This window comes from Homalodisca vitripennis, chromosome 7, assembly GCF_021130785.1.
Source record: "Homalodisca vitripennis isolate AUS2020 chromosome 7, UT_GWSS_2.1, whole genome shotgun sequence".
Lineage (NCBI taxonomy): Eukaryota > Metazoa > Arthropoda > Insecta > Hemiptera > Cicadellidae > Homalodisca > Homalodisca vitripennis.
The window spans coordinates 28,197,812-28,214,699 of NC_060213.1; the positions used below are offsets into that span (position 1 = coordinate 28,197,812).

Genomic DNA, 16,888 nt, shown 5'->3' on the forward strand with positions numbered 1-16,888 from the left:
ATTTATTTACATGCGTTTTCTATTCATAAAAAGCCGTAACATCACAGCTATGGTTAACCTATTTTCAGATGGTTTCAAATCAAAGCTTGGGAAAATTACCATTTTTATATTATAGCAGTTATGCCAATTTGTGTTTAGGATGACAAATTATTTGTTCAGTTCCTTTATTTGTGTAATATTAAACAGTTACAATGTTTAACTTTTTTCTTTATTTCACAGTTAGTGACTTAGTTCAATATTGTTGGTTTTATGTAATATTGTTATCAACCTAAAAGTGTTTTAATAAAACTCGTTGTTTTTGTCTACAATGTTTATTTTGTAAGAAACCTTACCTCACATTTGGTACCTACTTGATTTCCTTTCATAATCGTAAATGCTTTTTAAACAAAAATGTTGGTGAAAAACTACGTGTGGGTGGAGTTTGCTCTTATTTTGTCATGCTTTTAAAAAGTAAAATTGAAAACCTTCCGGTTTTGAAATGCTGATTAAAGGGAACAATTAAAAACAAGGGGTAGCAAACTGAGACAATATGTAAAGTGGAAGTCACTGGATGTCATTGCATCCTTTTGGGATCAAATTAAAAAAAAACTCATTAGACCCTCATTCTAATTTTGTGATAGAAGTAGTGTAATCTAGGTGAAGAAGTATTCTCATTGCTTCTTCACCTAGATCGCACCGGATTTTGTAGTCTAATTGTCTCCGATATTGAAACGATGCAAATAGTTCATTTTGGCTTCTTTGTTCTTTGCTATTCTCTTCAGAAGAAAATGACTCTAGATTTCAGGAGTCAAGTCCACACCATCAGATTTCAGAAGCTGCACATAATAGGAAGGTGAATTGGAGATAAACTCAACATTCGCGACATTTTAGGTTTGAACACTTCAAACAGAAGTTTCCGTTACGTCCAAATGGAACGTAGGGGCACAGGATTGCGGTAATAAGATAAGACAGAAGCACAGTTGTATGTTGGAATGTATATTTGTCCGATATCTGGTAAAGATACAGTAGCAAAATATATCTATGATGACTAGAGCATGTTTCGTACATCACATGGCATAATACAACATATTACGTTTGAACACTTTTAACACAGATAATGGTAACATTCAGTAAACATTTTAAGTACGTACAACAGTTAAAGATACGTTTTATGTAAACAGCTATAAAAATAAAGCATTCAATTTTTTTATGTTAATGAATGATAAGTGACACTGTATAGGAGAGAGATGGATGAATTTGTTTTCTTAACACAATTCGAAATAAAATAAATAAACACATAATATTGCGCCTCACAAACAGTTCAAGCTAAAAAAGAGTAATAGAAATAAAAAAATAAATTTCCGATAAAGTATGTTTGATATAGGTTTAACAACGTTATGTTTCGTTAACTTTCTCTGTAATAACTAAATATAAAATATTATATTCGTCAAATCGCAAAAAAACATTTTTCAGAAATGTTTGTTAAATTAAAAGAGGAGACACCTAAAACAAGTTAAAACTATGAGTACAAGAATACCTGGACTGGTCTATATAGGATATGTTTGTACAGTTGCCGATGGCCGAGTGGTCTAAGACGCTGGACTTTTGAGTCTGAGTTAGAGATAGCGCAGGTTCGAGTCCTGTCTGTGACCGTTGCACTTTTTATCAGTACCATCGACCTTGTACTGTATCGACTCTCCCCCTTATCCTGTTTGATAAGATCCTCGCACAGGCCAGTGGCCCATGAGGACGGGCAGAATAAGGCAAAAAGGAGATCGGCTTCTCCTTTTTTTTAAAAAAAAAAAAAAAAAAAAAATAGAGTATAGGTAACTAAAGAAATTGTAAATTTTTGGGTAGTAAAAATATATAAGTTTCCATATTTTCTACCGCCTGATTGTTGAGGTGTTAAAATTAAGTTTTTAAATACATGAAGAAATTGAATATTTGAAAACAAATCAATAATAAAAATAGAAATTCTTATTAGATGTCCATAAAACATTAAAATAATATATGTATACAACCATTCGTTTTCAATATAATAAAAACTAATCGTTTCAATTTAACAAGAATTATTAAAATATATTCACTGACAATAAATAAAAATAATAAAATAAATACAACATTGAAAATTTGGAAGTTTTCGGTCTTTATATCAGTGCTAGTTGATATAAATTTTCTCTGTAACTTTTAGTACAATTTAAAATAAATCAATGAGAACTTTATTCTCCATCTTACATTAGTGTTAGACATTAAATTTACATTTACATAAAACTGTGAATCACAGAAGATCCAAGCATAATGTGACATATTAAACTCAATCGTTCTAAAAACGTTTAGTGATTAGTAATATATGTTTATAGACTGCGTTTAGACTTATATGTTTTCAGAACTTTAAAATAACTATAGTAAAATCACTCTTTACACAGTACTTTAAATTATTTTCCTTGATTTTGTCATAACCTATTATTAGTTAGTGTACGTGTAAAATTTTATGTACTTAAAAAACTACACAAAAAAGCCAGCTTTGGTCGTGATAAAAATACAGTTTTTATAGTAGTTTTGCAATAAATATTTTAATAATTTGTTACACATAAATTAGGTGACTAACAGCTGTTTTTTTTTTTCATTCTATCGTCAGACAACAAAGAAACATTTTTGATTCGTAGTTGATTTCATCACTCTGACCTGTCTGTCATTTTTACAACTTAGAGATAACATATCAGAATATTAAACACTTTTCTAGTGAAAAACAATTTTACAATCGTTTAAAAATTCACAAATACGTCCCCACCATAACTGCAATCAGCTGATAGAAGACTGTGAATATTGTTATTGTTGCTATTTGGCAAAATAAAACAACTAGAATTGAAAACGTAAAGAATGCGTGACCCTGTTTTGTCTACAATTTTCTTTATAATTATATAGTCAGAATAACACATTTTTAGAATTATTAATGTTTTCTGCTCAGAAGATAGGCTTTGGTGTGTTAAATAGTCCAAAAAGCAAGAACTAACTTTCATTATATAAGGAACACAATGTAATTTTTCATAAAATTAATGGAGAAATTTCCCCTAGGAATGAAAGTAATCATTTAGCCTCACTAGCTTTAATAGGAGGGTGGCCAAAAGGTTAAAAATTAACAAAGGTTAAAAATGGTACATTTATTAATGATTATAATATTCTTTTTATAGTACATTTAAAAACCAATCATCAGAAAGTTACCTGACCAACGAAGAAAAGGTAGTTGAAATCCGGCAAGCCCAAAATAACAAGATTCTACAAGTTACAACTAATCCACTTTCCAGGTATAAGGGTGTCCCGCAAGGATCAGTCCTGGATCTGGTCTTTTTACTTTATTTTTTACTAACGATCTACCCAAGTACCTGAATGAATTTGCCACAACTCTGATGTATGCTGATAACACTGTTTTGCTCCTTTCTGACATAACCTCAGAAAACCTGGAGATTGGATCATTTACAGCAATGAATATAACAGTACAATATTGCCACCAAACGATTAGTGGTTAATGAAGCTAAAATCAGCAACTTGTACTCGGAACAAGGAAGAAAAAAATCTGTGCACTTGCCAAATGTCCAAGCAGAAACAGAGGCAAAGTACTTGGGACTGACAAGAGATGAAGACCTCAAAAGGACATCTCACATTGACATCCTGTGTAGGAAATTAAGTACTAGCTTGTACTCCATTAAAAGAATTAAAGTAGTCACTGACATATCATTAGCCAAAACAGCTTATTATGCCCTCGTCTTGGGTGGTTCTACCACAAGAAATCTTCACCGCATACTGGTGACCCAGCAAAGCAGTAAGAGCACTTGCTGGCTTATTGCTGAGAGAAAGTAGTTACAGTATCAACTTCTCAATCTTGACGGTAGTATCCCTGAATGTGCTGGAAGCAGTAGCCTTTGTTCATGAGAGTAGCTTTCCCAGAGGTTGTAACACACCAATACAACACCAGACGAGCAACAGATTTCCATCTTCCTGCATATCGTCTTCCTCTGTTTGAGAAGAAGACGTCATAAATGAGCGTAAAACTGTGGAACATCCTGCCTGAAGACTTCAAAGATCTCAATGCGAGGACATTGAAAACTAAAGTGAAGCTGTGGGTGCTGCAGAATTCTTTTTATACGATTGAACAGTACATTGGAGGAGGGAAAACTGACAATTAACTAGACTCTGATCTTTTGTGAATTACAATTATATCTGTTGTATTTTTTTTTTTGCTTTTTCAGAAAATTTATTGTAATTTTAGTTCTTTTCAATTGACGGAGTTGCAATTATTAAAGAATTTGTCTATTGTCTATTGTCAAGTAAAATATATTAGTTAGATTTCAGCCAATGAGACTGAAAGTGATCTGAAAGTCCCCATTTTCAATCTTATTATTTAATTGGATTACATTTCTGACAGTCAGTTCTCAAAGACATTAGAATTGAGAAAAATTATAGTTTGGTATTTTTAACCTTTTCTCACTCTCTAATTTTGACTCCCACCAAACCTAGTGCAATTGAAAATCACTTTATTCCTTCGCTAATTCATCGATTGATTTCACAAGAAACTACGTTGTGTTAAACTATCATTTTTGTAAATCTAGATTTTCAAACTATACAAATCTACTAATTCATTTTAAAATTGCCTTTTTGGAATATCACTTCTCTTTATCTTTTCCATTCTTACAGTATGCTAGATAATACCAGATAATGATATAGTTCCACACAGTATGGTATTCTTAGTAGGCCTAGGTATAAATAAAACAATAACAAAATCAAAGAAGCACTGACTGTAGGCTAAAATACAAAATATCCTTAATTAGTCCACGAAAACTTTAAAAAAATCATCAAATACACTAAAATATTATGACTAAAACAGGTAACACTACACAACTAGCATAAACAAGATGATTTTTTTCAGTTCAACATAAAATTACAAATAAATTAAAATAATACTAGATTGTACTTACACTAGGACAATAAATTATGTTTATATATGTACAAGACTATTAGCTAGTTAAAATAAATAAAACTTAGAGTAATTACATAGCTTGGTTAGATTCTACCTCCAACCTTTTAATGCTCAAATAATAAATTAATCTGTAAAAAATAAAGTCAATCTTTTACACTATTTACACAATTGAACATGTTGTATTTTGATATTACCACACTGTCAGAGAGGGAGAGAGAATTCTGAAACGCCTAAATTAGGGCGTAACCATGTTACCTCATGTTTTGAATTTTTGTACAAATAAAAAATTAAACATGTTTGAGATAATTTTTTAGATGTGGTTTATGTAATTTCAATAATTTATCAATAAATTGTCAGTACAATCACAAGATCCTTTTAAAATGCATTTCTTTTTATACCAAGACATAACTTTTAGGTTGTAAAAGTAAAAAAAAAATGTAAAAATTAAAAAATTGAACAAATGGAAATGTTTATAGCCATTTTGTTGAGCATTTAATGGAACACAAGTCATGCAAATTTTCATTTAGTTGTTGGATAAATTTTCCTCCAAAATTGTTCTTCACTTTAAAAAGTTATATTTAGCGTGAGGTGTAAAAACTCTAAAAAATTAAAAATGATATGAGTATTTATATTCAAATGCCAAATTTAATAAAAATTAGCCACTTCACAGTGGAAGATTATATAAATTTATACATACATACCGACATTTTTGGCAAATACTTTAGAATGAAACCACGTATTATATATTTTGCACAATTTTGATTCTTTATTCAGCTTTGTGCATGGGAGATACGTTATAAATGTTGCACTTTCTTATAAGTTTCTATAATAATTTGGTACCAATTTAGAAGTTATTCAGTGTTAAAAATTTAAACAATTATAAATAATTATAACTGTAACACTGAATTTTAAATTGGAATTGTGTCAAAAAACTAAACTTTAGTACTAAAGTGTATCTTTTTTAAAAATCGTATCAAGTCCATTCACTTTACAAAAATACCTATACGTATAAATTAAACATTGTACTTTGTACATATAAATTAAGTTACCTAGAACTAAAAGTGATACACTTCATCAACACAGTAGAAGATCCATGAACTTAATCATGGATAGAGTCACTAGCATAGTCTCAGTTTCTTGATGAAGGTGGGCTCGACGTCTCGGAAGAACGTAGGAGTGTCAAGCTGTTCGTTGCGGACAATCCCGCCCTCCTTGCAGGTCAGCCAATAGGTGTCCAGCACACCTTTACCCTGTGCAGATTAGAAAAAGTAACATTTCTAGAAAATCGAGATTTGTCTTTTAGGACAAGAAGTTTAGAAATTGCACCTAAGTCCTGAAAGGACAGGATATTCTGGATGGGTAAGGATGGGTGTAGGAACTCCCTCCTGTTAAGATCCATGAGGAAGAATTTAGGGCATTCATCTCAGTCATGTCTCCCCGGAAGAAGGGAAAGCCAGCTTTGAAGCAGCCTCTCCAGTCAAAGCAGGCAGATGGTGGCACGCCCTTATGTCTAGGCTAGCAAAGAACCTTTAAGGTTAGGAAGCAAACCCCAACAACTCCAACAGTCATCTCCCGCAGTAGACTAGACCTATAAAACGACCCTTGCACCCCAGAATCTCTACATTTACGGTTAGTGATGTGCCGCTCCTGGACATCCATAAGGTTGGCCAGTTTTATTTAAGTGACCATCGGTTTTCTGCTGTGCCCAGTGTTGTTCAACTGGAAGGTATAAACCAGCCAGAAGTGAGAACTCCTGGATTTATTTTAACTTACTTCCCAGTAAGGTGAACTAAATAATATAACACAAGTTCAAATGCAGATCTGTAACGAGAAAATCTAGTTGGAGTATCATTCAATTCATGGAATAGTAACTTCCAGGAAAGGAGCTCTTGGAGAGTTACGAGTAAATGTAAAATGGTGGGTTTACCAACATTTAACTCAATTATATTGAGGATTTAGATATCCTGGCTGAAAGGATATCCTATAACTTAATAACCGTGATCCATGAGGAAGAATTTAGGGCGTTCATCTCAGTCATGTCTCCCCGGAAGAAGGGAAAGCCAGCTCTGAAGCAGCCTCTCCAGTCAAAGCAGGCAGGGGATGGTATGCCGTTATGTCTAGGCTAGCAAAGAACCTTTAAGGTTAGGAAGCAAACCCCACCAACTCCAACAGTCATCTCCCGCAGTAGACTAGACCTATCCAATTGCCCATGAACCCCAGAATCTCAACATTTGCGGTTAGTGATGTGTCTCTCCTGGACATCCATAAGGTTGCCCAGATTGAAGTGACACATCGATTTCTGCTGTGCCCAGTGTTGTTGAACTGGAAGGTATAAACCAGCCAGAAGTGAGAACTCCTGGATTGATTTTAACTTACCTCCCAATAAGGTGTACTAATTAATATAACACAAGTTCAAATGCGGATCTGTAACGAGAAAAATCTAGTTGGGAGTATCATTCAATTCATGGAATAATAACTTACAGGAAAGGAGCTCTTGGAGAGTTAAATGTAAAATGGTTAGTTTACCAAATTTAACTCAATTATATTGAGGATTTAGATATCCTGGCTGAAAGGATATCCTATAACTTAATAACCGTGAGCAACACTGTTAGTCTCCAGTACTAAATGGTAAAGGAAATTTATCAACTTTTGAAATAAAAATTAGGAGAAATTGTTTTAATAATATAATATATAATATAATAATATATGTTGAGTTAAAAATCCCCATAATTCATATTCCATATTAAAACTGTAGGACTCTCTTGGTTATCATTGGTGGTTATATTCGACTATTCATTACTGAGTAGTGAGGCTTGATGATAAAATATATACAGGGTGTTCACAAAACAGTATCACAAACATCTGTGGGAGATAGTATTCATCATTTCAAGCAAAAAATGTCCTATAAATATAGGTTGATAAATGCGTTGCTTAGCCGCTAGCCACCATTTTGTATTTTTTATAAAAAAATTAATATCTCTAGAACTATTTAAGCTAAGAAAATGAAATTTGGCACATATGTTTGAAGAAATAAGAGAAAAATAAAAAATAATTGTGTTATTTTCATTAATATTAACAAAATGGCATCTGTCGAAAATATTTAAAGCCAAACAAACAACTGATACTTGTCTACTGTGACATGTTTGGTGCTCCCGGCTTGTGCAAGCGTATTTTTAAAGTGGTCGTGCTTGCTTATGTGTCAAAAGATTTTGTTAGAAAAAGTACTGTTGGAATTGTAATAAAATTACTCAATTGGTTGGTGTCTAGTAAAATTTTTTAATTATACACATTTTTGTTGTTATTTGGCTTTAAATATTTTGAACAGATGCCATTTTGTTAATATTAAAGAAAATAACACAATTGTTTTGTTTTATTTTTCTCTTATCCCTTCAAACCTATGTGCCAAATTTGGTTTCCTTAGCTTAAATATTGTTAGAGATAGGTATTTATATTTTTATAAAAAATAAAAATGGCGGTTAGCGGCTAAACAACACATTTTTTACCAATATTTATAGGACATTTTTTGCTTGAAATGATGAATACTATCCCCCACAGAAGTTTGTGACACCCTTTTGTGAACACCCTGTATAAATAGGTAAATATTGGCGTGTGTTTGGACTGTTTTCCCATTAAACGTTTTATATGCTCGTTTTATAACTGAAATGCCATTGCCGTAGAAAGAAACTCCTTAAAAAAAAACAAAAAAAATACTTTAGACCTTTAAAAAGTCTATTCCTCACTCATTCATCCTGCATTCTTATTCAATTTAAAATACTTGAGTATTTATCTTTATAATAAATAATTAATAATCAGTTACTGACCAACTTAACAAACTTAAATTATTCTCAAAACCTCCAAAGTTATCAGACAAAAATAAAAAAATGGACTCAAAGTCAATTGGTGTTGTATTTGAATTCATTACAAACACACGGCACACGTCATTTTACATGAGTAAATCCAGCTGTGTTACATGAGGACAACAACGCAGCTTTGATGAATCATCATAACAATACCAACTGTGCAATGTCTGAGTCATTACCTCCAAAATACACAGTTTATCGAAATTTAATTGCACAAATGTGCACTGTGTGCAAATAGTCACATTGGACTTCGCAATATGTTCAATTTCCAATGTCTGCTTAGGATTGTTACGTTTTAATTTTGAATTTTTTAACACAGCTTCACGTAAATTAATGAATTCCACTGGGTCAAGTTGGCCATTAAGTTGGCTTTCGTTTTACTGAGTAATAGCGTATTTGCTGGTAACCTCTCTCCAGATGGACACCCATGACCAATGTCAAGAGGGGAGTCTTGGCCCCCTCGCTTTTAAGAAAAGAAAAATATACATGCATTGTGTGCCCACAAAAGTTCTTATGGGCGCCCATATCTCTCCTGTATTGTTTCATTTTAACTTCTAATTATTTAAATGATTTTAGATTAAAATAATTTTTAAAAGAAGTAGAACTATAAATGAAGTAATCAGTGTGTGACGGAAATTTTTCGCATGAGTTAAAAATAACAATGGCCCCAACATTGTGCCCAGGGGAATACCATAATCACCAAAAATTTAATAAAGTAGCCTAGAACTAATTAAGTTTACCTTTATATCAACAAAACCTCTATGTTCTGTCCTGAATCCACCCACTTCATCCAGAGCCTTCTTCATTTCGAGGCTGATGTGTATTTTCAGCGCTAAAAATTAAAAAAAACTTGTATAACATATTAATACATTACAATACAAGTGAATCATATTTGAAGGACTGTACTTACTGAACAAATCACATTATTGTACAAAAAATGGACTTTTTGTTTTTTCTGCTAATGTAAGGTTATTAGAGTTCAATTGTTATACTGATATATTATAAGGTTACAACATAACAAGTTTCACAATAAATGCAGTTAGAGTTTTCTCAACCAATCAGGAGTGGTAAGGAACAATAAGGCCTCCCTTTTTATATTACTGAAATCTTTTTTCTTATTTTATTATTAAAGTGTATATAATGTATATTTTATGAGCATCTCCTTGTATATGGACTCTAAATATTAACTTTATATGTTCTTTACCAGGATTATTCAGATTGATTTTATGAATAAGGAATTAATATTGATATAAAATTTATCTTCAGTTATTTAACTGCATAATAACAGAGCCAATAATCACAATTGTGATGTACAATAAGTTCTTCTTAAATTTAACAACTAAACAATTCCTTTCTCATCCTGTATTGATTGTTGTTTTACATTATTTTGATTACACAGCATATTCTGTAAACATAACTTAATTTGACATAATTAAAATAATGCAATTGTGTAAACCGTTCTGTTTAATTCACATTGTACATTTACAGTTATTGTTTAGTTAGGTAAACCTTCCTAAAAGTGTTTTCCTACCGAAATACAGGCTTGGACATATTTGAGTCGATAAAAGCCACTATTAAATTGTTTATAAACTTTGGCTTTACGAGAGAATAGTAGATGCGACTACAGCGAACTCACCAAGGTGCAAATACTTATTACAGAGGACCAAGGAAGTGCTGACATCTATTTGGAACTATTTGCACGATGCGTGATTGTCATAGGAAAGCTTCTTGCTCAATATTACGTCAGTAGAACACTTTTATGCAATCGCAATGAATGTAATATTAAATACCCTGAAAGATTTTCTGTGATTAGTTTTTACTTGCAAATGATATAAAACCTAGCAAATATATATTCTAGAATGGTGAAGTATATGGTGAATCTTGTATAAACTGTAGCAATCCCTATATGAGAGTAGATCAACTCATGGATTGATGATGCAGACTGTCCTGTCAGGCCTTTTGAAGTTCCAATTTCCATCTTTTTTTGTTCTCTTAGGTCAAGAAGCTTAGAAATTGCGCTTAGCCCTAAAAGGACCTTGGCGCTGCTTCCGGAGTGTCAGGATATTCTAGATGGGTAAGGTTGGGGGTAGAGGCCGCCTCCTGTTGAGATCTATGAGGAAGTATTTAGGGCATTAATCTCAGTCATGTCCCCTCAGAAGAAGGGAAAGTCAGCTCTGCACCAGCCTCTCCGGTCAAAATAGGCAGATGGTGGCACACCCTTATGTCTAAGCTAGCAAGAACCTTGTACCCTTAGGGAACCCCACCAATTCCAACTGTCATCTACCACAGTAGACTAAACCTATTGGTCTACCCTTGCACCCCAGAATCTCGACATTTGCAGTTAGTGACTCCTGGACATCCATAAGGTTGCACAGACTTAAGTGACATATCGGTTTTTTGCTGGGTGGTAGGTTCAACTGGAAGGTATAAACTATCCAGAAGTGAATCCTCCTGGAGATTTCCAATTTCCTAACTTGAAAATAAAATTGATATTATTTGTACTAATAATAAACAGCAAACACTTTCTGAATATTTTTATGAAGGAGACGAAACCAGCAATGAAAAAAAGTATTATTATATTTGTAAGAGGAGAGATGCATGTCCTTATATAGTTTGATTAATTTTTTTTAGGTAATGTCTTTAGCTCTGATGTGACATGACCTAATCTTGTTTTATCCACTGAAAATGTTAACATGGATACAAATTGAAATTCAACGAGTAAGTTAAAATATTTATGGGGTATTGGCTAAACACCAATTTGACACAGACTGCTTTACAAGAGGTACTGTATAATAAAGTTTGTCATTTTTGTGACAAGTGCATCGATGTTGGTGTGGATTACACAAAAAATTGTGGTGTTTCATTTAGTAAAGATCCACATTTATTTTTACAAAAAAAATCAGTCTGTCTCTAAAACTATTGAATGCACCTTGCAACGATGACCCATCTTCATAGCTCACCTTCTCCCGTAGATTCCATCCTGGAGGCGGTGTTGACCGTGTCCCCAAAGAGGCAGTAACGTGGCATCTTGCTGCCTACGATCCCTGCGACCACGGGCCCCGTGTGGACCCCACTGCGGATTTGGAGTCTCTGGGCCGGTCGGTGTGGCACAGGAAAGTGTAGAGACCCCGCCAACAAGTCCAGTGCCATCGTTGCTATCTCGGAAACGTGGCGGTTGCCTACCAGCAGATTAACCACACTCACTTCTTTTATGATAGCCATTTGTAACTCGCCAAAGTGAATTCCGCGTTTAAGACATTTCTATTTGCCTTCAATTGAGAAATAACTGCATAAATAATTATAATAGTAGTTTTTTTTAAATCTCAGAAAACATGATCAAAACTAATCATTGTAAAAAACAAATAACTTAAAAACTAATTTAGAAAAATGTGGTATTCCCCAAGAATCGGTCTTAATCCCATTGTTGTTCTCAGATGCTGAATGAAAAATTGCCTGTGATCTGCCTTAGTGAAAAGTAGTAGAATTAATCTCAGAAAAAACCAACACTAAAATAACAATATTACAACAGTAAGGATCTGTGAAAATATTTAATCATGAAACTAATTAGAATGTGCAATAAAAAAGAAATTTGTGTGGTTTCAATATTTAGCTACAAGATAGACCGTCTTATAGTTGATTCTGTACATTAGCAGCTTTTAACTCAAAGGCATATATATATATATATATATATATATATATATATATATATATATATATATATATATATATATCTGTGCCAAAGATTCAGTTATGATGCTAGTGTTGATTTATAGGCTTACATGTTTAATCTTTTCAAAGATGTTCAAAAATGTTAGTGAGCTTTCATTACTTGTTTACTTTTTTAGCTTCTATACTAGCGATCACTTAAATAAGAGACTGTATGGGTCCGGTGGAAAATTTTCATGCCTCAGAAATAACCAACTGGAATCTCACCATTTTTGACGGGAAGGCCAGAAGCCACCATGTAGGAATCTCCAATGGTTTCAACTTTGTACACATCGTAGCACTCGATACGGGCATCGAATAGCTTGTAGATGGAGTTAAGAAATGTCACCACCTAAGCAACACAAAAAACTTTGGGTGTTGCCAAACAGGTGGGTGGTCTGAATTGTGGACCACAATCAAAATGGAGACATTTTCATAAATATTTATAAATATCTAATTATATCTTGTTGGTTGGTTAGGAAGAAATGGTAAATAGTTTGAAAACAAAACCAGACAAATTGATTCACCCTTCCAGCATTTACGAAACTCTTTTTAAGTTTCAGTTGCACGTTTTATTAGATTTAGTCCATAACCAAACTAATACACTATAAGGTCAAGAACAAACTGAATGATGAGCTAACCTCAAGAGGTGTACTGATGGCTGCTATTTCAGTGAAGCCGACGATGTCACTGAAGTAAACAGTTACTGCTTCATAATACTCTGCTGGTACCTTCAACAGAAAAGAACTTGCAAGTTTAAAATTACATAATGATTAAAAAGCCATTTTACTATTCAAATCTACACCCTTTGAACTTTTTGTGAAAGCAACCTTAAAATATTACATGTTATGGTGAACTTCAGGGGCCATTTTCACTTGTGGTTGGTGATGAAGACAAATTTATCCAATGAAGATTTTGGATCATTCATAAAAAAATGCTTAAATGACATAGAGGGATTCTGTATGATCTTAGCATATTTTAAATTAGGTAACATGATCGGCTTTTAGACATAACAGATGTGAATTTAACAGAGGGTGTCCTACATTGGAGTTCTTACGTAAATGTAAAGTTCTCCTAAATATACCAATAGTGGGCATTAGGAGATCTCCAAATTTCCTTGCCTACGTGTCTCAACTACACTACATCTGGAAACTTATGGGTCCTAAAAAAGGAATCATTGAGCGCTTGTGTATTCTGCATTTAAATTTTCTTAGGCATGCACAAGATTTAAATCCTAGTCCTTGTCAGTGGTGTAACTATAAGGAGGGATGAGGGGGAAAGAACCCCCACTTAGAGCCCTAAAAATAAAAAAAAATATTAGTGTTTGAAATACACCAGCTAGATGTTTTACTTTGAATTAGGACTTTTAAATGGATTCAAAAGGACATGGTTTTGCTCTTTAGCTAAATCCATCCCCCAAAACCAAATCCTAGTTACGCCACTGGTTGTTGTAAAAAGTTACATCTAATCTCTCTACGTTGCGCCCAGAAACATGTGGTACCATCATGTTCAGTCTCTGTCACCTCTACTTCAAAATGTATCCAAGAATCCCCAAATTAATAGTCCCTGAAAGAAATGTTTATTCCAGCACTCTATACTGTGTTTCATAAACCCCAGGAGGGTTCACTTCTGGCTGGTTTATACCTTCCAGTTGAACCCACACTGGGCACAGCAAAAAACCGATGTGTCACTTTAATCTGGACAACCTTATGTGTGTCCAGGAGCGGCATATCGCTAACCGCAAATGTTGAGATTCTGGAGTGCAAGGGTAATTTGATAGGTCTAGTCTACTGCGGGAGATGACTGTTGGAGTTGGTGGGGTTCCCTAAGAGTCAAAGGTTCTTGCTAGCCTAGACATAAGGCCTGCTTTGACTGGAGAGTCTTGTACAGAGCTGGCTTCCCCTTCCTCTGAGAAGACACGACCGAGATTAATGTTCTAAATTCTTCCTTATAGAAATTGACAGGAGGTGGCCCTTACCCCCAAACCTTACCCATCCAGAATATCCTGTCACTCTGAAAACAGCACAAGAGTCCTTTTAGGACTTGGAGCAATTACTAAACTTCTTGTCCTAAGAGAATAAAAGAAATGTTCTGCATTTTATTTCCTTTTGGCTACTACCAAAATTATTATGCAAATTACAAGCTATTGACAATTTTTTTATTAACGCCAATCCTTAAAGGGAAAAGAAAATTGTGAGTGTGAAAGTACTTATAGCCAAACTGATTATAACAAAGTTGTTTTGCTCTAAAAGTGAGACTCATGAAGAGATTTTCATCATAGCCAGGATGGTAGTTTGAATAAAGAAAATATTGCATTGAAATTGTTTTTTGACATGGATTTTTGTTTTTTGGCGTCCTTTGTTTGAAAATACATTGACACTAAAAATGCAACAAGTTTATGAGAGACATGTCAACCAAGAGCAGAGCAAGGAACAAATTTTTTTGGGGGGGGATAAAAACAACTAATATTTTCCTTAAGTGGACAGAAAGTAAGGCCCCATTTTGTTCCTTAATAGTTCTTGACCCGTATCTGTGTTGAGAATGATCTTTCAGCAGTACATGTCAGTAATAATGAATTATTGAAATAATAATAATCGTTTACTAAAAACGTTATTGAAACAATTGAAAATTTGGGGGTTCCAGACCCCTTGGATCCTCTTGCTGGCTACATCCCTGATAACCACTAGTGTTGAGAACTGAAATGTATTCTATTTGAATATTTAAATATGTGGGAAAATATCAAATTAAAAAGTGGGTTTGGCTTTGATTCCCATGTTAATAGTACAGGAGTCTTATGGATATCCTGGAGTGGCTCATCACCAGCTGCAAATGTTAACATTCTGGGGTGCAAGGGTAGATCGATAGTTCTAGTCTACTGCAGGGAGATGATTGTTGGAGTTGGTGGGGCTCTCTAAGAATCATAGGTTTTTGTTTGCCTAGACATAAGGGTGTGCCACCACCTGCCTGCTTTGACTGGAGAGGCTGGTTCAAAGCTGGCTTCCTCTTCTTCCGAGGGGACATGACTTGAGATTAGTGCCCTAAATTCTTCCTATGGATCTCAGCAGGAGGCGACCCCTACCCTCAACCTTAGTCACCCAGAATATCCTGTCACTCTGGAAGCAGCACAAAGGTCCTTTATAGGACTAGGTACAATTTTTAAGCTTCTTGTTCTAAGAGAACAAAAAAACCATTCTGGCTATAACGGATATTAAATACTTCCTTCCATGATCGGAGACTTCACCATCACTGATTTAGGATGATACTATGTTCAAAAAAGATGGTGCATTTGTCAAGATTAAATATCAAATATCTGTTTCATAATAATTGCGATCTGGTTCTCTGTCTTAACAGAATTTTCTTCTTCTTCTTAATGGACTTAAGCCCATCTCACAATCAGGCAGTACCTAGTATCTTACTAGTTTATCATCAATTCATTATCATATTATGTTCAGCTAGGATTTTCTGTCATCAAAATTTACCTTTAGGTTATAGGATTGATGTGTTTTGAAGTGAATAAAAAATTGTGCTAATAAAAAACCATAGGATTGATTGATAAGTCTTAAAATCAGTGGCACTCGTAGAAAATTATTTCAGAGGGGCCTGAGATACGGTTATTTTACTAGGCATAAAATACCCCCCCCCCCTCAAAAAAGGAGTTCAGAAATTCTCACCCAGTAATCATTGGATTTAAAAACTTATAAATGTTTTCTAGATTTGTTTCGCTTTTAAAATTTGGGGGGCTTAACCCCCCTTAGTCCCCCTAATATACATCCATGCTTAAAACTAACACATAAATTGTTTCCTCTCGTTTAACAAAACTCACCTGTTGTGTTTGTTTGAGCCTCTGCGCGACGCTGGGTGGCAACATCTGATACAGCAGAGTGTCACTCTTCCGCTTCTCTTTCTTGAGTTCATGAGCTTTCTCTGCCAGGTGAGCCGCGTACATCTGATACCACAGAAACATCACAATCAGTTGAAGAACACTGGAGTTTTCTCCCTAAAACTGAGTATTTGTTAAAAACCACCGGAAGGAAAATTGGGTTTTCTCAGCCTTCAAGTTAGAACCTGTAGTAGACTGACTGAATTTATTTCTACTGGCAGTTTGAAAGTATCAAATACTACTATAATATTTGAAGTAGTACACATTAAAATCTTGTATTGGTTCTGATAAAAAAATGGATAATTACAGACTCATGGAAACAGGATAAATTCTAATCAAACCTGATGTTGCAGATCAGCCTTGATCAAATTTTAAATTCTTGTTCAATTATTTTTTTACCAAACGATTATTACTATTTAAATAATTCAGTATTACCGACATGTACTGCGGACAGAACATTCTCAAAATTGAAAACGGGTAAAGAACTTT

General features: G+C 33.9%; 1 protein-coding gene across 1 annotated transcript in view; it reads right to left on the bottom strand.

The window, feature by feature from the left end:
* Positions 1 to 1,783: 1,783 nt before the first annotated feature.
* The window catches only part of LOC124365773, a 128,125-nt gene continuing 113,020 nt past the window's right edge, over positions 1,784 to 16,888 (bottom strand). Inside the window, exons 9-14 of the mRNA XM_046821780.1 lie at positions 16,343 to 16,465; positions 13,161 to 13,250; positions 12,748 to 12,871; positions 11,775 to 11,993; positions 9,555 to 9,646; positions 1,784 to 6,204 (exon numbers count right to left, since the gene is read on the bottom strand). Coding sequence (XP_046677736.1) covers positions 6,073 to 6,204; positions 9,555 to 9,646; positions 11,775 to 11,993; positions 12,748 to 12,871; positions 13,161 to 13,250; positions 16,343 to 16,465 — 780 coding nt within the window. The 3' untranslated portion in view covers positions 1,784 to 6,072. The remainder of the gene's footprint in view (positions 6,205 to 9,554; positions 9,647 to 11,774; positions 11,994 to 12,747; positions 12,872 to 13,160; positions 13,251 to 16,342; positions 16,466 to 16,888) is intronic.